This window comes from Bos indicus x Bos taurus, chromosome 6 (genome assembly GCF_003369695.1).
Source record: "Bos indicus x Bos taurus breed Angus x Brahman F1 hybrid chromosome 6, Bos_hybrid_MaternalHap_v2.0, whole genome shotgun sequence".
NCBI classification, from domain to species: domain Eukaryota; kingdom Metazoa; phylum Chordata; class Mammalia; order Artiodactyla; family Bovidae; genus Bos; species Bos indicus x Bos taurus.
The window spans coordinates 104769812-104791153 of record NC_040081.1 but is presented as its reverse complement, the minus strand read 5'-3'; the positions used below and the strand labels follow the sequence as shown (position 1 = coordinate 104791153).

Sequence of the window (21342 nt, the reverse complement as noted above, 5' to 3'; positions counted from 1 at the left end):
CAGGGTTTTTAGTGTTCTCCACGCACAAACTCCTCAAATCTTAGCAAGTCTAAGAGGTGGTGGCACCATCATCAGGCCCATTTGACAGATGAGGACACTGTGCCAGAGAGGCCGAGAAACTTGCCCAAGAGCTCACAGGTTGTCAGAAGTGGGGCTGAGACCCAAAGCCAGGCAGTCCTTTGGGCACCACTGTCGGGGGGTTAACCGGCTGAGCTGTGGCAAGCAGAGAGAGCAGCTCTCATCAGGCTCATCAAGGCTTTCAAAAGAATGGAGCTCTCTGTTTTCTCACCTTGGAATGCACTGGGGTGCCCCCTGGGAATCCAAGACCCCCCATTTGTCTGAAGGAAGAAAGCACGGTTAACCCCAAGGCCAGGCTTCCTAAATAGGCGAGCCCAGCCTGGAACTTGAGCCAGAATAGTTGGGCTCCCATCTCAGGCGTATGACGTCACTGCTCACCTCTGGGCTGGTTTGCGGGAGAGCTGGGTGGCTGCTGCTGCTGCTAAGTCGCTTCAGTCGTGTCCGACTCTGTGCGACCCCAAAGACGGCAGCCCACCAGGCTCCCCTGTCCCTGGGATTCTCCAGGCAAGAACACTGGAGTGGGTTGCCATTTCCTTCTCCAATGCATGAAAGTGAAAAGTGAAAGTCAAGTCGCTCAGTCGTGTCCGACTCTTCGCGACCCCATGGACTGCAGCCCAGCAGGCTCCTCCGTCCATGGGATTTTCCAGGCAAGAGTACTGGAGTGGGGTGCCATTGCCTTCTCTGGAGCTGGGTTGGGGGGGGGGGGCGACAACTGACAGACAGTCAGTTCCACCAATAAGAAGAACTCTTCAGGCTAAGCACCGCCTCCAGGCTGCACAACGAAAAAGGGGAAGTGACTTACTGCAAGTTTCTTTTGTTCCACTGAGTGGTGTCCAGTCCGGGTTTCTGGGAGAGCCCTTCGTGCAGCGCAGGGTCAGGGCAGCTGCTGGAAGGCTGTCCCACCCTCCACCGCCCCCCCCCACCCCGCCCCGCTCCAGCCCCGCCTCCCCCACCTCCAGTCTGCACTCCGTTTGGGTGATCGGGCCTTTAGTGTTTTCAACCACCATGGGGAACATGGAACAATTTTAAATGAAAAAGGCAGGTCACTGACCCAATGTGAGTTTTAGCAAGATCAGGGACACCCCCCTGTTAAAGATGAGAAGACCAGGGTGGTTACGTGGAAAGGCCTGAGACAAGGAGCGGGTGGAGGAGGAAATGAGATGATGAGTAAGACACCCCATGGGGACCGCAGAGCTGGTTCCTCTCTGCACAGTGAAATAGCCATGCTGCCGCTCCCACACTTTAGGCCCCAACTCACTCAATTATTTTGCTTCTCCCCACACCCCCGGGGCATCCATGTCTGCAGGACTGGCTCTGCCCTCTCACCCCAAGCCCTTCTCTGCCTGCATTATTCCCCTGGCTTACTCATCCTGTAAGAGTCGGCTCTGGAATCACCTCTTCCAGGAAGTCTTCCAGGATCAGCCCCAGGTTGGCTCAGTGCCTCCTCCGTGTTTCCCAGGGGAATCCTCAGCTCTCACATGTGATGTCACAGTCGAGAGCTCCCATGTTAGAACCCTGCTCTGGACCCAGCTCTGTGAGGGGAACTGGCCAACTGGCTGAAAACTGGTTTCAGAAACAGCCAATTGTGCCAGCGGCCTCCCTGCATGACTGATATGCAGAATGAATATTGCACTGAATGATTCATGCACTCAGTAAATAACCAGCCTAATTATTCAGGGCTGGCTTTTTTCTTTCAGAAGTTTCAGCTCCCCACTGAGCAGCTCCCTTCCCACTGATCTGCATTCGCAGAGCTGGATGTGTTTGTGTGCACTTGACAATCCACGCTCCCAGAAATTCTGCTGTGATCCATAGCTTTTATTTCACCATGCACTTTCCATTAAACCCAGGTTGCCGGCTTCGGGTCTCTCTTTTGTGGATTTGCAGATGCCCTGGCCTTTTAGGGGTCCTCTGTTCCCCAAGCCTGCCATCATTCTGCCAGCCTCTGCACCTGGTCTCTGCTCTGAGCGCAAATGGCCAAGGCATATCCTAGACATAATTTAAGGCCCTTCTCTGACATCCGAGCAATTCAGCCGTACAGGGAGTTAATTCGCATGACATCCTGGTGTGCATGAGGGGTCTCGACTCCTTAATGCTTTCCCTGAGCCAGGCCACCTGTATGAGCAGGGCAGAGTAACAACCGGTGGCAAAGTCTTTTTCTTCCAAACCCACAACTTCCCCGCTTGTTCTAGAGCTGCAGGGCAGCCTGTCTTCATCTCCAATATGTTGCTGTGCGTTTTCTATTTGAGTCTCAGAATAACTCTGCAGGATAATCAGGGCAGGATAAAGCTCCCATTTTGCACTTGTAAATGTGGTAGCTCAGAGAAGCAAATCAACTTGCCTGAGGACACACAGCTAAATAGCGGTGGAGCCACGGTTGGAACCCTGCCAGGCTTCTCCGGTAGCCAGTAATCTGTCTGTCCCAGGCCGAAGGGAGATTTTGCTCTGGGTTCATGCTAGTTGCTCTCCTCCCAGCATGCTGGCCTTAAGAGGGGAAAGAAAAAGACGCCAGAGAAAGCGTCAACTTCAAACTGGCGCTTGCCATCTACCTCTGCCCACCTGCAATGTGGGAGACCTGGGTTCGATCCCTGGGTTGGGAAGATCCCCTGGAGAAGGGAAAGGCTACCCACTGCAGTATTCTGGCCTGGAGAATCCCATGGACAGTCCATGGGGTTGCAAAGAGTCAGACAGATTGAGAGACTTTTCATGCTTGAGCGCCTTCCACTTTCACTTTCATCCACCTCTGCAAAGATTAACTCTTCAGCTCCTGCAGCTGCTGACGTTCAACATCCCCTGAAGGGAGTTCAGGATGGAGATAGGGAATTGGGGCACTCCGTGCTCTGGGAAAACTGGCAGGACAGGTCTTCAGATAGTTAGATATTTTCAGGAGCTGATAGTATGAGCTCAATTCTTATGTCTCTTCATATCTAGAAAGCACTTCATCCCTTCGTGGTGACATCTGCTCTTTGTGACTAGCAGAAAACTTTTGCCAAGCTAAGTGCTTGATTGCATCAACTCCCTTTCACCCAGGTGGTCTGGTAGTCCTATCTCTTTCAGAATTTTCAACAGTTTATTGTGATCCACACAGTCAAAGGCTTTGGCATAGTCAATAAAGCAGAAATAGATGTTTTTCTGGAACTCTCTTGCTTTTTCCATGATCCAGCAGATGTTGGCAACTTGATCTCTGGTTCCTCTGCCTTTTCTAAAACCACTGGGCTTCCCTTATAGCTCAATCGGTAAAGAATCTGCCTGCAATGCAAGAGACCCGGGTTCGATTCCTGGGTCGGGAAGATCCCCTGGAGGAGGAAATGGCAATCCACTCCAGTATTCTTGCCTGGAAAATCCCATGGACAGAGGAGTCTGGTGGGCTACAGTCCATGGGGTCACAAGAGTCGGACACAACTTAGTAACTAAACCAACCCCTTCATCCCAATCATACATATATTCACCTTCCCCCACAACCTCTTTGGAGCAGTCTCTCAGAGCTATCTGAGGTGCTCTCTCCTGGGCTGCAGTCCTCATTTTGCCCCAAATAAAAATTCACACTATGCAATTTCTTTCTTTCTTTTTTTTTTTAAGTAGAAAAATCAGGTACTCAGGGTGGTGATTTCTGGGAAAAGAAATTTCCTTTTCAGGGCTTTCCAGCTGCTGCGGTGAAGGCCTGTGAATGCGGAAACATTTGTATTGCTCAATTCCTGTTCGGACAGGATACAATTGCCACATTTCCTGTTCGGCATCCCCTTGCCCTCCCTCTGTGGACTCTGCCTCCTGATTCAGGGAGATGGCCCAGCAGAGCCCCTAAGGAGCCAGCTGCGGGGAGGGCCGGGGGCGGGTCTTCGCCAAACAGGACATGGGCTCAGCTTCCCTTAGCCACAGCAACCCAGGGCCTCACGAGCGTGCCCATCCAAGGACTGTGATGCAGGGCAGGAGGAGACGAAAGGTAAACACAGCGCCTGGCCTCTGTCCGGCCACGGAGGCCTCTCTCCGCCTTCCTGAAAAGCCTCTGGTCTTGATTCCTGGCTCCTGGACCCTGTGACGTTGGCTGCGGGGCTCCATCTCTGATGTCGCAGCTCCCTGGGCTCCCGCCAGCTTCTTCTGGCAGCGTGGCTGTGCTCGGGCAGTGAGGCCACACAGAGAACTGCTCTCATCATGTGTGCGGTGCTCTCGCCTCCCATTGTCTCCACCCCCACCTTGGGGTGGGTGGTAAGACCTGGCGGGCATGCAGGGGTGGGGGATCTGGGGGACGGGGCTCTCACCTGTGCTTCTCTGCCCTCTGATGGGTGCAGACAAGGACATAATGACCAAGGCTAGGAGTGAGAGAAGCCCGGGGACCCGCACAACCCAGGGATCAAAGGAACAACATCTGAGCTGAGCCCCAGAGGATGAGTTTAAAGACGAAAGGCGATGGAGGGCGGGCATGGTGTCCAAAAGTGATTCTGTTCCATCAGTGCATCCCATTCAGTTCCCGCTCCTCTTACTGCAGAGAGTACTCTGACCCCACACTTGCCAACATCCATCTCTATGGTCTGTAAATCCTCCTTCTGGCCTCTGTCCAATCACCAGAGTTTACAGAGCACTTTCTCGGCAGGTTTGGGGTCTGGAAGCAAGACCCCCACCCGCAAAAAGTAAGACCCACACCAACTGTCCAGCCTCTGCTGTTGATACTCAGGGTACCTACCCCTGGACACCTACTCTAACTTCTTTCTTCTGCAGAATATCCCATGAGGTGGGTCTGTTGCAGGGAAGGGCCAATTCTGACTCCATTTTGGAACCGTTTCTTTGACTTGCTTTTCATGGCTTTTGTTATGATCATATATAAGGGCCTGCCTCAGACAACCCTGTCCCTCTGCCAGACTGTTCAAGTGCCCTTGTTCAGAACACTGCAGAAAGGAAACAGCTAACACAGCCCCTGGAGACTTATCATTCTAGGATATACTTGCAAGATTAATGACCTTTTTACTTTGTTTCCTCACAACTCCCCCGCCCCCCATCTCTGTTCTAGAAAAGAGCCAGGCATCCAGAGCCTGATAAGATGGTTGTTTTGAGACATTTGTCTGCTGTCTTCTCGGTCTGCTTGGACTCCGTCACAGGTCTATTAACATCCCCATTTCACAGATGAGGACTTCGAGTCACAGAGGAGCTATACCACTGGTCTGCTGCTGCTGCTGCTAAGTCGCTTCAGTCGTGTCCGACTCTGTGCGACCCATAGATGGCAGCCCACCAGGCTCCTCCATCCATGGGATTTTCTAGGCAAAAGTACTGGAGTGGGGTGCCATTGCCTTCTCCAACCACTGGTCTAAGTTTACACAATTGTAACTGGCAGAGACGGGGGTCAGACAAAATTGATAGAAAAGTAAAAGTGAGGAGGTGGGACTTTCAGGGCAACTTTCAACGGGTCTTAGATATGAAGGTCTCCAGAAGCAAGGATTTCAGGGGGCACAGAGGCTTCAACCAGGGTGAGAGACCTTGGCATGTAGCTTGGCCAACAGCTATTCTGCACAGCTTGGTCAGAAGGAGCAGAGAGAGAAAACAGAGTGAACAGCCGTTCAGAACACTGGCTACGTGCACACACCCTCTCCGCGTCCGCAGGCAGCTGCACAGCCACAACAGTCTATACAGCCCATTTTACAGTTGGGCAAGCTGAGGCCCAGAAAGGTCCAGAAAGGTCAAGACCCTGGACAGGTCCCACAGCCGTGGTGGAGCGGTCCGGCACTGGAGCCTGTGCCGGAGGAGGCTGCCAAGGTGGGCCAAGCAGGGAACTGGCTGTCAGAGTCTAGCTTCCTTATCTGGTCAGTGTTTGATTTATTCCCTTCCCTAAACCGTGGACCTCATCTATTAACATCACGTCTACTGCTGCATCCCTGGAGCTTTGTCAGGGTCTGGCACTTAGAGGACACACACAGACACACACACACGAAAAATGATGGAGAGAAAGTGCCTTCCGAGAGCACCGGGTCCCCCTATCTGACAAGTGGTCCACACTTGCCTGGCCAGGTTAGGATGGCAGCCCCTTCCCACTTCCAGCCCCTGCCTTCTGGCCAGCCTTTGCCAAGGGGCCCAGCTGCTTGTACTCCCAGTCCCGTGGTGGCAGTGGCCATCCACGGATGGGTCCAGCGGGCAGGATTACATGGAGATAAATGCTTGGTCCTCCAGGCCAAGCCCTGTCTCTGTCTGTCTGCAGGTCCTTGTCCTAAGGTGCTCACACCAGCCTGTGGGAGGACAGCGCAGCCTGGAACAGAGTACTCGTGGGTGGGTGTGCCTTCTGGGGCCGTCAGAAGCGTTAGCCCCTGAGACGCTGCACCCAGGAGAGGAGGCAGTGGGGGGAGGCAGTGTGGTGCGGTGGGTGCTGCAGGGGGCGTGCTGGAGCTGGACCACCTGGGTGGGCTCTGATCTCCATCCCAGACACCACCAGGGACTGCTCCGTGTAGGGTAAGGGGGTTAGAGAAGGCAAGGTTCAGAATAAAGAACCAGACCGGCACTTTACAGGAACGGATCACCTTTAATGAGGCGAGAAGGGGCAGCAGTCAGATTAGTGAGCTGCTGCAATGACCCAAGAAAAGAGTAAGTATATATAGATATATATGTGGAAATCTACTGTCTTAAGGGGGCCAGTTTTTCTCCAAGGTTGTTCAGATTCATTTCAGTTCAGTTTAGTCGTTCAGTCGTGTCCGACTCTTCGCGACCCCATGAATTGCAGCAGGCCAGGCCTCCCTGTCCATCACCAACTCCCGGAGTTCATTCAGACTCATGTCCGTCGAGTCAGTGATGCCTAGTTATCTCTTAAACGGCTCCAGCAAGGAATTCTGGAGATGGCCAGAGGCTGGGACCGAATCAACCTTAATGTAAATTTTTTTTTCCGGGTGAGAGAGTTCTTTGTTTTGCATAGAATGGTGGGGAGGACCCAGAGGGGAGTTTTAACTCCAGGCTATTTTGAGCCAAGTAGCTTTCCTTCACTCCGTGCCTCTGTTTCCTCACCTGTAAAATCAAGATAAAATGTACTGATCCTAGGAGTCTGTGGAAGAATTCCCAGAAAGGGCTGAGAACAGATGCCTGGCCCGTAGGTTTTAGCGAGAACCCAGATGCTGCTGCTGGCAGCTTAGCCTGGCTTTGCTTTTTACCTCGGAGATGAGTCAGAGACTGGCCAGATTCTGCTAAAATCACAGGGCTGTAGCTGCTAACAGCACCTGCGAAAGGACGTTAGGTCTGCGTTGCACAGATCTCTTGCAGCCCGATAAAGGGGGCAGTCGTGTGGCCGGGAGGGTGGGGGGAGGGAGGTGGGGGGACCGATGGCAAACTGAGCTCCCTGGACTGGCCACGCCCACCTGGACCGGTCCCGGAGGGGAGCCCCTCCTGGACAGCTGGCATCCTTACCCTGGGAATCCTCCCCAGGGAAGAGGACAGCCCACCTGCGTCCTGCGGGCCCCTGGCTGTGCCCCCCCAAACCCCGAGCGCCAGCTCTGACGTGCTTTGCTCTCCTTTCCCAGGACTGGTCCTGCTCGTTGATCGTGGCATCTCTCGTGGGCGCCTTCGGCTCCTCCTTCCTCTACGGGTACAACCTCTCCGTGGTGAACGCCCCGACTCCGGTGAGTGCCTCGTGGCCGCGAGATGGAAGCCCGGCAGAGGGCGCTGCAGCCACGCGGAAAACCGGGTGTTAGCACCAAGGCTTGGATTGGTACCCCATTCTGCAAACCTTTGCGGGCCGGTTCTGTGCCAGACACCGGCTGGACACTGGGGTGAGGGGAGGGATAGAGAAAGGGAGAGCAGTCCCTGCGTTCGAGGGAGAGGTAGGAGCTACAGAAACAGAGGATGATGGCCCTGCGTGGGATCAGTTCCTTGCTCCTGGAGGGTCCTGGGAGAGTGTAGGGAAAGGAGAGGGGTCGCGGGAGGTCCCAGGGTTCAGATCCTAAGGATCTTATTCCGGGGCAAGGAACACGGAATCTGAGGCTCACGGAGGGATCTTAGGCATAGAAACATTTCCCTGGCCTGTTTTTTGTTTTTCTTGCCTGTGTTTATGGCTTTTAATCACAGCTAGAGGTCACTTGTGTATCTGTTGGTTTAAGATGCATCGCTGGCTCTTGTTTTCTTCTGAAATCAGGTCATTAGGTGCGGTTCCCCAGGCCCTCTTAACATCACTCTGCTGGTTTGCACTTGAAAGTTTGGTTTGCACCCACCTAGGCTGTTAGGTTTAGGTTCTACCTATTCCTGGAGGTGCTGGCTTCTACTTGACCAACCTCCATCCCTGGGGTAAAATGGTGGGGTCAAGGGTGGTGGGACAGGAAGACTTCCTGGAGGAGGTGATATCAGAGCTGCATCTTGACTGTGGAGCAAAGGCACAGAAGCCTGAGATATGAAACATTTGCAGAAATACAGGTCTGGTACAGTTGGAGCCCAGGATGTATTTTGGAGAATGTAAGGGCATGAGCTAAAGAGGCAGATAGAGTGCAGGCTGTGGACTTCGCCGAGTGTTTGTAAGGCTTCTCCTTGTTTGGGGGGCCTATGCTGTGTGCAAAACAGAGGGGGAGGCCGAATCAGTGCATCTCAAAGGGATCCCAGGAGCCCTGACTTTGCAGACATGCCTCAGGGATCCAGCCGCCATCTGTGCAGAAAAGCACTGTTTTTTCACTCTGTTAACTCTTTTATGTTTGGGGCTCTGTCAGTTCATTTGAAAAATTGATTCTGATACTGAAAATGGTTTGCAAAACCAGGAGGATTAGATGGCTTCTCCGAGCACTGGCAGCAATCAATGGCTTTGATTTTGTCATTGTGATGTCATCCTGAGATGGGGTCTGATTTGTCCATATTTGTCTTTAAGAGCATTGGGGATTTGCACTCTTTTATTTACTTGGTCTTCCCAGGTGATGGAGTGGTAAAGAATCCACCTGCCAATGCAGGAGATGCAGGAGACTCGGGTTCTACCCCTGGGTCCGGACTTTCCCCTGGAGAAAGAAATGGCTACCCACTCCAGTATTCTTGCTTGGAAAATTCCATGGAGAGAGGTGCCTGGAAGGCTACAGTCCATGGGGCTGCAGAGTCTGACATGACTAAGCACACAATTTATTATTTATTTGGCTGAGTTTTTTCTTAGTTTCGGCATATTGTATCTTCCTTGCATGCTGCCGGATCTTTCATTGCGGCACACGGATTCTCTAGTTGTGGCTCACAGGCTTAGTGGCTCCGTGGCATGTGGGATCTTAGTCCCCCAAGCAGAGAACCAGGCCAACCAGGTTTCTGCCCTCAGGAGCTCAGATTCTATCTAGCAGCAGAGTCAAACACCAGATACCAGAAGCTCCTGTTTGGGATAGAGCTTGGGGAGTTGCTAAGGGCTTGCTACCCAACTAGGGATTGAACCCACATCCCCTGCATTGCAAGGTGGATTCTTTAACCACTGGACCACCAGGTAAGTCCCTGGGAATGTGCACTTTTGCTTCATCTTGATAATCCAGCAGAGCCTCCAGCGGAGGGTAGAGAATCTTTGCACTTATGGCTTATGGGGCAGAGACATGTAAAACTTGTAAAACTTGAACATGGAATAGAATGATATGAGTGGAAATGTCATAGTTCAAGCAATGACCATGGGGACAGGTAGAAGGAGTAACCATGTTGTTCATGCATTCAAGAAACTGTTTTTAATGAATAAATTTTATGTTTTAGAGCAGTTTTAGGTTAGAGAAAAGCACAGAATTTCCATATACTCCCTGCCCCGACACATGCAGTCTCAACACTCTGAACATCCTGCACCAGAGCCGAACCTTTGTTATAACTGGTGACCCACATTCACACATCCTTATCAGCCAAAGCCCACAGTTTACATGAAGGTTCACTCTTTGTGTTATACTTTGTACAGATTTGGACACAGGTATAATGACTTGTGGGCCTGCCTAGTGGCTCAGTGGTAAAGAATCCGCCTGCCAGTGCAAGAGACAGGGGTTCAATTCCTGGGTCGGGAAGATCCCCTGAGGAGGCAATGACAACCCAGTCCAGTATTCTTGCCTGGAGAATCCCATGGACAGAGGAGCCTGGAGGGCTACAGTCCACGGGGTTGCAAAGAGCTGGACACGACTGAGCGACTAAACAATAACAACAAAAGCAACATGATGACTTGTACCCACCACTGTAGTGTGTTGCACATAGTCCCTAAACACCCTCTGTGCTCTGCCTGTGAGTTCCTCCTTCCTGCACCCTGGCAACCACTGATCTTTTGACTGTCTCCACACAGGCACACCTTGCTTTATTGCCCTGTCTTTTTGCAGGTATTGTATATTTCACAAATTGAAGGTTTGTGTTAACCCTGTGCTGAGCACATCTACGGCACCATTTTTCTAACAACGTTTACTCACGGCTTGTCTCTGTGTTACATTTTGATGATCTCACAGTATTTCAGACTTTTCCATTATTATATTCATATGGCGATCTGTGATTTTTTTTTTTTTTTTGGCTGCACTTGCAGCATGCAGGATGTGAGTTCTCTGACTCGGGAGAGAACCCATGGCCCCTGCATTGGGAGCACAAGTCCTAACCACTGGATCACCAATGGTCCATCGATCAGGACTCTTGTTGATGTTACTGTTGTAACTGCTTTGGGGCTCCACAGTCTGAGCCCATATAAGGCAAAGAACTTGGTGGGTCAGTGTTGTGTGAGTTCTGACTGTCCACCGACCAGCTGTTCCCCCATCTCATCCCTTTCTCCTTGGGCCTCCCTATTCCCTGAGACCCAACAAGACTGAAATTAAGCCAATGAATAACCCTACAATGGCCTCTAAGTGTTCAAGTGACAGGAGGAGTCATATGTCTCACCTTAAATCAAAAACTAGGAATTACTAAGCGCACTGAGGAAGGCATGCTGGAAGCTAAGAGGGGTGTAAAGCTAGGCCTCTTGCCCCAAACAGTTGCCCAAGTTGTGAATGCAGAGGAATAGTTCTTGAAGGAAATTAAAGCTGCTACTCCAGTGAACACATAAATTGACCACAAAAGTAAAGCAGCCTTATTGATGATCTAGAGAAGGGTGTAGTGGTCTGGAAGGAAGATTCCACCAGACACAACATTCCTTTAACCAAAGCCTAAACCAGAGTCAGTTTCCCAGCTGGCGCTAGTGGTAAAGAACCTGCCTGCCAATACAACTGATGCGAGAGATACGGCTTTGATCCCTGGGTTGGGAAGATCCCCTGGAGGAGGAAATGGCAACCCACTCCAGTAGAAAATGTGGAAAATCCTACAGACCAAGGAGCCTGGTGGGCTACAGTCTACGGGGTCACAAAGAGTCAGATGTGACTGAGCGAGCAGCATGCAGCATGCAATCCAGAGCAAGATCCTGACTCTCTTCAATTCTGTGAAGGCTGAGAGAGGCGAGGAAGCCGCCAAAGAGAAGTTTGAACTGATAGCCAGAGATCGATTCGTGAGGTTTTAGGAACATAAAGTGTGAGGTGAATCAGCAAGTGCTGATGTAGAAGCTGCCGTAAGTTATCCAGAAAATCTAGTTAAGATAATTTATGAAGGTGGCTATGCTAAACAACAGACTATCAGTGTAGACGAAACAGCTTTCTATTGGAAGATACCATCTAGGACTTCCATAGCCCCGGAGGAGAAGTCAGTGCTTGACTTCGGAGCTTCAAAGGACTGGCTGACTCTCGTTAGGGTGGTGATCTTAAGCTGTGGATTTTAAGCTGGAGCCGATGCTCATTTACCAAACTGAAAATCCTAGGGCCCTTAAGAATTTTGCTATCTTGTCTCTGCTTTTGCTAAACAGAAGAAATGACAAAGTCTGAATGACGGCACATCTATTTACTGAATATTTTAAGCCCACTGTTGATACCTACTGCTCAGAAAAAAAGATTCTCTTGAAAATTAGATTGCTGACTGACCATGCACCTGGTCACCCAAGAGCGCTGATGGAAACACACGATGAGATTAATATCGTTTTCCTGCCCGCTAATACATCAAGTAGACGAGATCGGGTGCGTGCAGATTGCTATGGCTGTAGATCAACCCTAAAGGAAATCAATCCTAAATATTTGCTGGAAGGACTGTTACTGGAGCTGAAGTTCCAATACTTTGGCCACCTGACTTTTTCCAATTCATTGAAAAAGTCCCTGATGCTGGGAAAGATTGAAGGGAAAAGAAGGGGGTGGCAGAGGATGAGATGGTTAGATAGCATCACAGACTCAATGGACATGAATCTGAGCAAACTCCCAGAGATAGAGAAGGACCAGGAAGCCTGGCATCTGCAGTCCATGGGGTCACAAAGAGTCAGACACGACTGAGTGACTGAACAAACAAGAGAGCTTATACAACATCCATGCTACTGCCTGGGGATTAAGGGGATAATTTTGATTTCCAAGTCTTATTTAAGAAATACATTTCCTGGGAAGGCTAGGGGGAAGCAATAGTTAGGAGTTTTGCTTGGACATGTTTGTGTATGTGCTCAGTCACTCAGTCGTGTCCAGCTCTTTGTGGCTCTGTGCACTATAGCCTACCAGGCTCCTCTGCCCATGAAATTTTCCAGGCAAGAATACTGGAGTGGGATGCCATTTCCTACTCCAGGGGATTTTCCCAACCCAGTGATTGACCCTGGGTCTCTTGGGTCTCCTGCAGTGTCACGTGGATGCTTTATCACCCATGCCACCTGGAAAGCCTATTATGGACATCCACGCACTGCTATATTTAAGATAGATACCCAACAAGGACCTACTGTATAGCACATGGACCTCTGCTTATTGTTATGTGGCAGCCTGGATGGGAGGACTGTTTGGGGCGAGAATGGATCCGTATACATGTATGGCTGAGTCCCTTCGCTGTTCACCTGAGACTATCACTACATTGTTTGTTAATTGGCTCTGCTGCTACTGCTGCTGTTAAGTCGAGTCAGTTGTGTCCGTCTCTGTGCGACCCCCTAGACGGCAGCCCACCAGGCTCCCCTGTCCCTGGGATTCTCCAGGCAAGAACACTGGAGTGGGTTGCCATTTCCTTCTCCAATGCATGAAAGTGAAGTGAAAGTGAAGTTGCTCAGTCATGTCTGACTCTTAGCGACCCCATGGACTGCAGCCTACCAGGCTTCTCCATCCATGGGATTTTCCAGGCAAGAGTACTGGAGTGGGGTGCCATTTCTTTCTCCAGTTAATTTGCTATACCCCAATATGAAAGAAAGTTTAAGATGTTTTTTAAAAATATATTTCATAAGGCTATACCTGCCATAGATAATTATCCCACTGATGGATCTGAGCAGGGTAAATTGATAACTTTGCAGAAAGGAGTCACCATTCTAGATGCCATTAAGAACATTGACTCTTTGCGACCCTTTGGACTATACAGTCCATGGAATTCTCCAGGCCAGAATACCGGAGTGGGTAGCCGTTGCCTTCTCCAGGGGATCTTCCCAACCCAGGGATGGAACCCAGGCCCCCACATTACAGGCGGACTCTTTACCAGCTGAGCCACAAGGGGAGCCCTGTGATTCATAGGAAGAGGTCAAAATATTTACATTAACAGGAGTTTGGAAGAAGTTGGTTCCAATCCTCGTGGATGACTTGGAAGGGTTCAAGACTTCCATGGAGGAAGTCACTGAAGATGTGGTGGAAACAGCAAGAGAACTAGAATGAGAAGTGGAGTGCTGAGTCACTTCAGCCGTGCCTGACTCTTTGTGACCCCATGGACTATAGCCCGCCCAGGCTCCTCTGTCCATGGGATTCTCCAGGCAAGAATACTGGAGTGGGTTGCCATGCCCTCCTCCAGGGGATCTTCCCGACCCAGAGATCGGACCCTAGTCTCTCGTGTCCCCTGCACTGGCAGGCAGGTTCTTCACCATGAGCACCACCCGGGAAACCAGAGCCTGAAGACTGAATTGCTGCCATCTCATGATAAAACGTTCACAGATGAATAGCTGCTTCTCATGGTTGAGCAGAAGTAAGTGGTTTCTTGAGATGGAATCTACTCCTGGTGAAGACACTGTGAAGACTGTACTATATAAATTTAGTTGTTAAAGCAACGGCAGGGTTTGAGAGGTTTGACGCCAATGTTGAAAGAAGTTCTGCTATGGGTAAAATGCTATCAGACAGCTTTTCGTACTATAGAGAAATCATTCACGAAAGGATGAGGCAATCAACGCAATAAATTTCATCAGTCTCTTATTTTAAGAAATTGTCACAGCCATCCCGGCCTTCAACAACCACCACCGTGATCAGTCAGCAGCCATCAACATGGAGGCAAGACCCTCCACCAGCAAAAAGACCACAATTTGCTGAAGACTCAGATGTTAGTTAGCATTTTCTTAGCAGGAAAGTATTTTTTAATTAAGGTATATAAATTGTTTTAAAAGACCATGTTATTACACATTCAACTATAGTGTAAGGTAAATGTAACTTTTACATATGCTGGGAAACCAAAAATTCATGTGACTCACTTAATCGTGATATTCACTTGATTGTGAGACTTTGGAACCAAAGTCAAAGTATCTTCAAGTATTTTGTCCTTTTCAGAATGTCACATATTTAGACTCATGCAGTATATTCAGGTTGGCTTATTTTACTTAATAATATGCATCAAAGTTTCCTCCATGTCTATTCATGGCTTGAAAGCTCATTTGTTTTTGGCTCCAGATAATATGCCATTGTCTGGATGTTGTTGTTCAATCACTAAGTCATGTCCAACTCTTTTTGACCCCAGGGACTGCAGCACGTCAGCCTTCCCTGTCCTTCACTATCTCCCAGAATTGGCCCAAATGCATATCCATTGAGTTGGTGATACCATCCAACCATCTCATCCTCTGTCATCCCCTTTTCCTTCTGCCCTCAATGTTTCCCAGCATCAAGGTCTTTTCCAGTGAGTAAGCTCTTCCCATCAGGGGGCCAAAGTATTGGAGCTTCAGCTTCAGCATCAGTTCTTTCAATGAATATTCAGGGTTGATTTCCTTTAAGATTGACTGGTTTGATCTTCTTGCAATCCAAGGGATTCTCAAGAGTCTTCTCCAGCACCACAATTTGAAAGCATCAATTATTTGGCGCTCAGCCTTCTTTATGGTCCAACCCTCACCTCCGTACATGACTATTGGAAAAACCATAGTTTTGACTATATGGACATTTATCAGCAAAATGATGTCTCTGCTTTTTTTATACACTGGTTATGTTTGTCATAGCTTTCCTGCCAAGAAGCAAGTGTCTTGAAGTGAGTTGCCATTTCCTCCTCCAGGGGATCTTCCTGACCCAGGGATCAAACCCACGTCTTTTGCATCTCCTGCATTGCAGGCAGATTCTTTCCCGCTGAGTCACAAAGAAAGCTTCTGTGTCTGGATGTACCCTAGTTTATTTAGCCACTCACCTGCTGAAGGACATCTTGATTACATCCAAGCTTTGGCAATTATGAATAAAGCTGCTATAAATATCCATACAATCCAGAAATCACCCTTCTTGGTATTTACCAAAATAAACTGAACACTTATGTCCGCACAAAACCCTGCATATGAATGTCTGCTGGATGTCTCTGTCTGCTGGTTCATTCTTAATTATACAACTGTATTTTGTATGTATGGGCTTCTCAGATGGCACAGTGGTAAAGAATCTGGCTGTCAATGCAGGAGATATCTGGGTTGGGAAGATACCCTGGAGGAGGAAATGGCAACCCACTCCAGTATTCTTGCCTGGAGAATCCCTTGGACAGAGGAGCCTGGTGGGTTACAGCCCATGGGGTCACAAAAGAGTCAGATACAACTGAGCATGCAAGCTTGTACATTTTATGTATACAATGGATATCATACAAAGTATATTCTAAACATAAAAATACTGGGAAAAAAGTTTGTTAAATGAGAGAATGAGAAAGAAAAACTAAATGAGAACTTGGCTTTGTCAAGGGGGTCTAATTTATTGCCGCCACTCCCAAGCCACATAAACTAGGACTTAGTTGAAACAATGCGAGCTTCCACAAAAATAACAGTGAGTGGTCTGGCTTTAATAATGAATGAGTCACGTTTCAGTGATTTCTGAGTTGGTGACATTTGTTCTTTTCTAGGGAGGGGATACGGAAGCTCACCCCCCTGTCCTGCCCTAGGGTCAGTATTTAAGCCCAGGGCTTCAGCAGAACCATTAATTTGACTCATCATACATTTCCCAGCAGCAGTGGTGTAGTTTATCATTTTCTTCTCCCCAGTCCTTCCCTAAGGGCAGGTAAACATGCAGTGATAAGGAGTTAAATCATCACCTCTATCTCCAAGAGCAGAGCCATCCCAGTTAGCGGCAGATGCTAAATGCCGGCCCAGGCAAAGATGCCAATGAGCCAGCAGACAGAGAAGCAGAAGCAAGTTGTGGTCCTTTCCATTAATCCCACCCCAGGCTGCCATTTTAAAGCCGCTGTTCTGGAAGCCCCCTTGCTCTCAGAAAAGCAGGGCACGTCATGGGATGCCTCTGTGTTCTGAGATCTTTAACAGGGAAAATTATTAAATAGGAGGGCTGATGAGGGTAGAGCTTGTTACAGACATCTGGGTGGATCAGGACCAGTGGGGGCAGGGGAGAGTGGGGCTCCACCTCTTGGTGGGAGAAGGCTAAGATTACAGGAAAAACCAGCGCATCTTATCGTTTCAGAAACAACTGGCCATTATTTTGATGAGATAGGCATCTGATTAACTTCATCATGGACCAGCATTTCCTCTGATTTGAGAATCGCATTCTTGCTTTCTCCTTTTTTCTCTTTTCCTTTTGTCTCATCCTGTCTCACTAGTTATGCAAGCAAAACAGGCTGCTATTAGCAAAAACAAACAGCACAACTTTAATGATTCAACCATAAAATTACTGCTCTGATTCCCCTTCTATGAAGCAGGAACTGTATCTCTCATTTGGATATCAACCTTCATGGCAGATATTGTGACATGCGTGCGTGCGTGCTAAGTTGCTTCTTTCATGTCCGACACTTTGCAACCCCATGGACTGTAGCCCACCAGGCTCCCCTGTCCATGGGATTCCCCAGGCAAGAATTCTGGAGTGGGTTGCCATGCCCTCCTCCAGGGGATCTTCCAGACCCAAGGGTGGAACCCGCATCTCTTATGTCTCCTGCTTTGGCAGACAGGTTCTTTACCACTAGCGTCACCTGGGAAGCCCTAGATATTGTGAGAGTAATCTCATTTTACAAAACAGGGAGCCTGGGGGGCGGGAAGAGAGATGGGGTAACTGACTCAAGGCCACTCAGCCAATGGGGAGTCACAATCTCAGCCCCACCCAAAGGCCACTTTTAAGACTTTGTCTAAATCTCCCTTTTCTTATTTCCCCAGAGATCAGCCACATATGCATTTTATATCCTCTTTGGGAGCTCAGTATTTATTTTGCAAGCATTTTTTTCCATGTTACTGAGTACTCCCATCGCCAGGATTGCTAACAGCTGTGTATTGCTGCCTCCCATGGCTGCTCCACCTTCCCAAAGTGGGCCTCTTAGATTGCTCTCAATTTTTCTCTAGTACGAGATGCTGCCGCACTGTTTAACCTGGGATCTCTGAGTCATTGTTTGCTTTTAATCGGAGCCGGCAGAACTGCTGGCTGACAGGAGGAGGGTGCCTTTCCAGGCCTGGGGTGTTGATGTCTGAATATTCCACACTGTGGGTGCCACTCCTGGGGTCCCCAGATTATGGGAGCTCAGATGCCTTCCTCTTTGAGTTAAAATCTTTTCCTTTCGTAAAGCTCCTCTGTGGGAAAATGCCTTTGTTGAGCCTAATGATCAAAGGACCATATTCCCAACTCAGAGCTGCTCTGCTTCGAGGGGTGGGCGCCCTGGCTGCTGCAGCCAGACAGAGGGAACCCAGTGACAGCCAGCCCAGGAAGGCAGGGAGTCAGGATGGAGGAGGAGATTGGATGGCATGACTGGTATGAACAAACCCAGGCAGACAAAACTGGAAACATTCTCTTTCCGCCTGACAGGAGAAAAACACTGAGATTTATTGAGCACTAACTCTAGACATCATGCTAGGGACCACTCATCCCCACCCAATCCTTCCTGCAGGATTGTTATGGCTGCAAACCCGGGTTGTTCTACAAATAAGTTATTCTGTAATTGGTGCTCAAAACCATCACCCTGCACTTGAGTTGAATCAGGAGGTCCTTTGAGATCCCCTGCTGCCTCAAGACTGATTTTCAGCAGCCATAAGCAATTTGAAGAGTAATGAAAGAACTCACCCTTTTCACTACAGCCAAACAGAGGGCATACAGAGAGGACTAGGAAATGTTATCTGAGTGAAGGTCTGCGTAAATGCACTGTCCTCCTGCAAACACAGCTGTGTGTGTGTGTGTGTGTGTGTGAGTCACTCATTCGTGTTGGACTCCTTGCAACCCCATGGACTGTAGCCTGCCAGCTCTTCTGTCCATGGGATTTCCCAGGCAAGAATACTGGAGTGGGTAGCCATTCCCTTCTTCAGGGGATCTTCCTGACCCAGGGATCAAACCTGGGTCTCCTGCACTGCAGGCAGATTCTTTACCATCTGAGCCACCAGGAAAGCCCTAAACATAGCTATGCGATCCCTCAGAAGAATGTTCCAGCAGCAGACAGACTCCAGATCAATTTTTTTTTTTTTTAATAAGAAGGATATTTGGAAGCACATATTCTTCTCTCAGCTCCTGCCTTGGGCCACATAGAAAACGAAACTTTCTTTCTTTGTGTTCTATATAATTAGACCCAAGGGTTGGGCCACCTTCCTCATTACAAAGGTAGTTGAGGGAGGAACCCAGAAAACTCTGGAAGCCTTCCTCTCCGATGATCCCTTGCAATTATTGCGTCCTCTATCATCACTCTCAGTGTTCGTTCTGAAAGCCGGCTGAGTGGGCGAAATATTCTCAGATGTCTAGAAGTACAGAGGTCTCTCCCTCACTCCTCGGTTACTCAGACTCCTCCAGGAGAATCTCACAGTGGGAAGAAAAGAAGACACCCCAGAGCTGCAAACTGAATATTAAGTCAAGAGGGAGCTGGCCGCTTTCCTAAGGACCTAGGAGGTGGGTTGGGGTCCTCAAGGCCACCCTAGTCTTCATCATTTGCTAGAAGGGCCCATAAGACTCACCACAAGGCTTATTCATGATTGATTGATTACAGCAAAAGGATGCAGAGCGAAATCGACCGAGGACTTAGGTGCCTGGGGTGAAGTGCAGAGGAGACCAGGGTCGTCTCCTGTGGAGGTGGGCCGGATGCCCTTAATTTCCCCAGCAGCAAGCTATGACACCTCTGTGAACAGTCTTCCTTCAGGGAAGGTCATCAGAGACTCAGGATTCAGGGCGTTTATCAGGGGTCAGTCACAGAGTCACCTCCTTGAGATACGTACACAATTCCTGACTCCCGGAAAAGAAGCACAGACCACACTGTTGGCACACTCTAAGTCCCAGGAGCCCTTCTTCTCACTCCTGGGAATGGTGTGTTCCCTCCCCAAATCCAAGTTCCCCAAGGCCAGCCCAGGACTCACCTAGCAAGCAGGCCTTTCAGAGGCTAGAAGTCTCAGGCCAGACATGTTCACTTTTTCTGCACAGGTGGCAGAAAATATCCACCTGCCAATGCAGGAGACACAGGAGACCAGAGTTCAACCCCTGGGTTGGGAAGATCTCCCCCTGGAGAAGGAAGTGGCAACCCACTCCGGTATTCTTGCCTGGAAAAATCCCATTGACAGAGGAGCCTGGTGGGCTATAGTCCATGGGGTCACAAAGAACTCCGCACAGATTAGCAGCTGAACACACCCAGTCTTTGGAGAAGGAGATGGCAGCCCACTCCAGTATTCTTGCCTGGAGAATCCCAGGGATGGAGGAGCCTGGTGGGCTGCTGTCCATGGGGTGGCACAGAGTCAGACACGACTGAAGTGATTTAGCAGCAGCAGCAGCAGCGCCCTGTCTTGGTTCTGCTATTTAGGGGACACTAGGTGGCGCCGCTGAGCTGACATAATTTTGTCTTGTGTGGGCTTCCCTTCCAAGAGCCTGGTCTGTAAAGACTTCTGTAATGTTTTCCTCCCGGTGCCGGCGTGTTCAGTAGTGTGGGGCTGTCTCTGCAAATCCCTAAGGAGTTAACTAGCATGAATTGCTCTGTGATGCAACGGTGTGTGTACTCTGGCCCATCCACCCATCTATGTATGAGCATTGTTATAGCCCTCCTGAGAAAAATTTGACATGGATTAATGACAACCTCTATGAATCAGGCAGGAACATTAATATCGTAAAACAGGCTACAAGGTAATTTGCCTCCCATTGTCTGGCAATTTCCTGTCGTCCTTTGGAGTTGTTCTATGGCAGTCCCTGTGGCTGGGCATTGCACGGTTCAATTAGTCGCCAAAGCTTGGCCCCTGTGTTGCTGGCTGGGGAGATAGTGGTAAATTATTCATGGCTTCGTAGACCTGAGAAGTAAACAAGTCTAGAACCCTTCTTTCACAAGGCAGAAACAATGATGTCAAAACCCCCCACCCCCACCAGTCACCCCAGCTTCTGTTTGTGTGTTTGTTTGGTTTTTTTTTTTTGGAATTCTTGTGGATCCAGCACTGTCCTTTATGTTCATCTTCACATTAAATCCTCATGGTAACTCTTTAGGGAGGAAAATGATTTCATAGATGAGGGGCCAAAGGCACAGAGAGGTTGAGCGACTTGCTCAAGATCACCCAGCAGAAAAGTGGCCAAGCTGAGAGCTGGATGAAATGGATTCCAGGGCCTTTAACCACTGAGAACCCGGCCCTCAGAGGACTGAACAATACAAGTGAGTCCAAACCCATGACTTCTCAGCTCTTTGTTGAGTCTCTGTTCCTTTAACCCTGTGACCTCTATTTATTTCTTTGCAGTTTAGGCTCTAGTTAGTGCTGGTCATGATATAAATATTCCTTGGTGAGTTTATAAACTGTTTCTATTAGACTCATCATCTCTTAACAGTTCAGGAGCCTCCTGACTGGTCCAGCCGCCTCCAGGATAAACTTTCTGAGTCCCACACCACGCCTACAATGAATGTTCTGCAACACAAGTGAGGATCTCAGTTCCAAGTTCAAATCCTTCAACTGCTCTTCAACACCCGCAGGATGAAGTGTGGACCCCTTGGGCTGGCAGTCAACTTCTGACCACGTCTGCATAGTTCTCCAACCTGTCCCCAGCTGCCGGGCCACCTTCACACTCCACTGACTCATTTACAATGTCTCTATATCATCACCTAGGCCATCAGCTTCTCCACCTTTGAGAACTGCCATCTACAGTCATCTAACCCCAGCCCCTACTCTTCGTTCTTCGTGTCCCTGATCTGAAGGACCTGGCTGAGTGGCTGTAGCCCTTTTCAGCTTCCTGATACCGCAGGTCTTTC

The 21342-nt window shown here is 49.4% G+C and overlaps 1 protein-coding gene across 3 annotated transcripts in view; it reads left to right on the top strand.

Moving 5' to 3' along the window:
* The window catches only part of SLC2A9 (solute carrier family 2 member 9), a 227341-nt gene that overhangs the window by 5321 nt on the left and 200678 nt on the right, over positions 1–21342 (top strand). Inside the window, exons 1-2 of one of the 3 annotated variants that reach the window (XM_027545037.1) lie at positions 3683–4015; positions 7560–7658. In XM_027545037.1, the coding sequence (XP_027400838.1) occupies positions 3926–4015; positions 7560–7658 (189 nt within the window). In that variant the 5' untranslated portion in view covers positions 3683–3925. Of the gene's footprint in view, positions 1–3682; positions 4016–7559; positions 7659–21342 lie in introns of those variants that run through there. The other 2 variants (XM_027545035.1, XM_027545036.1) reach the window with 2 other exon arrangements.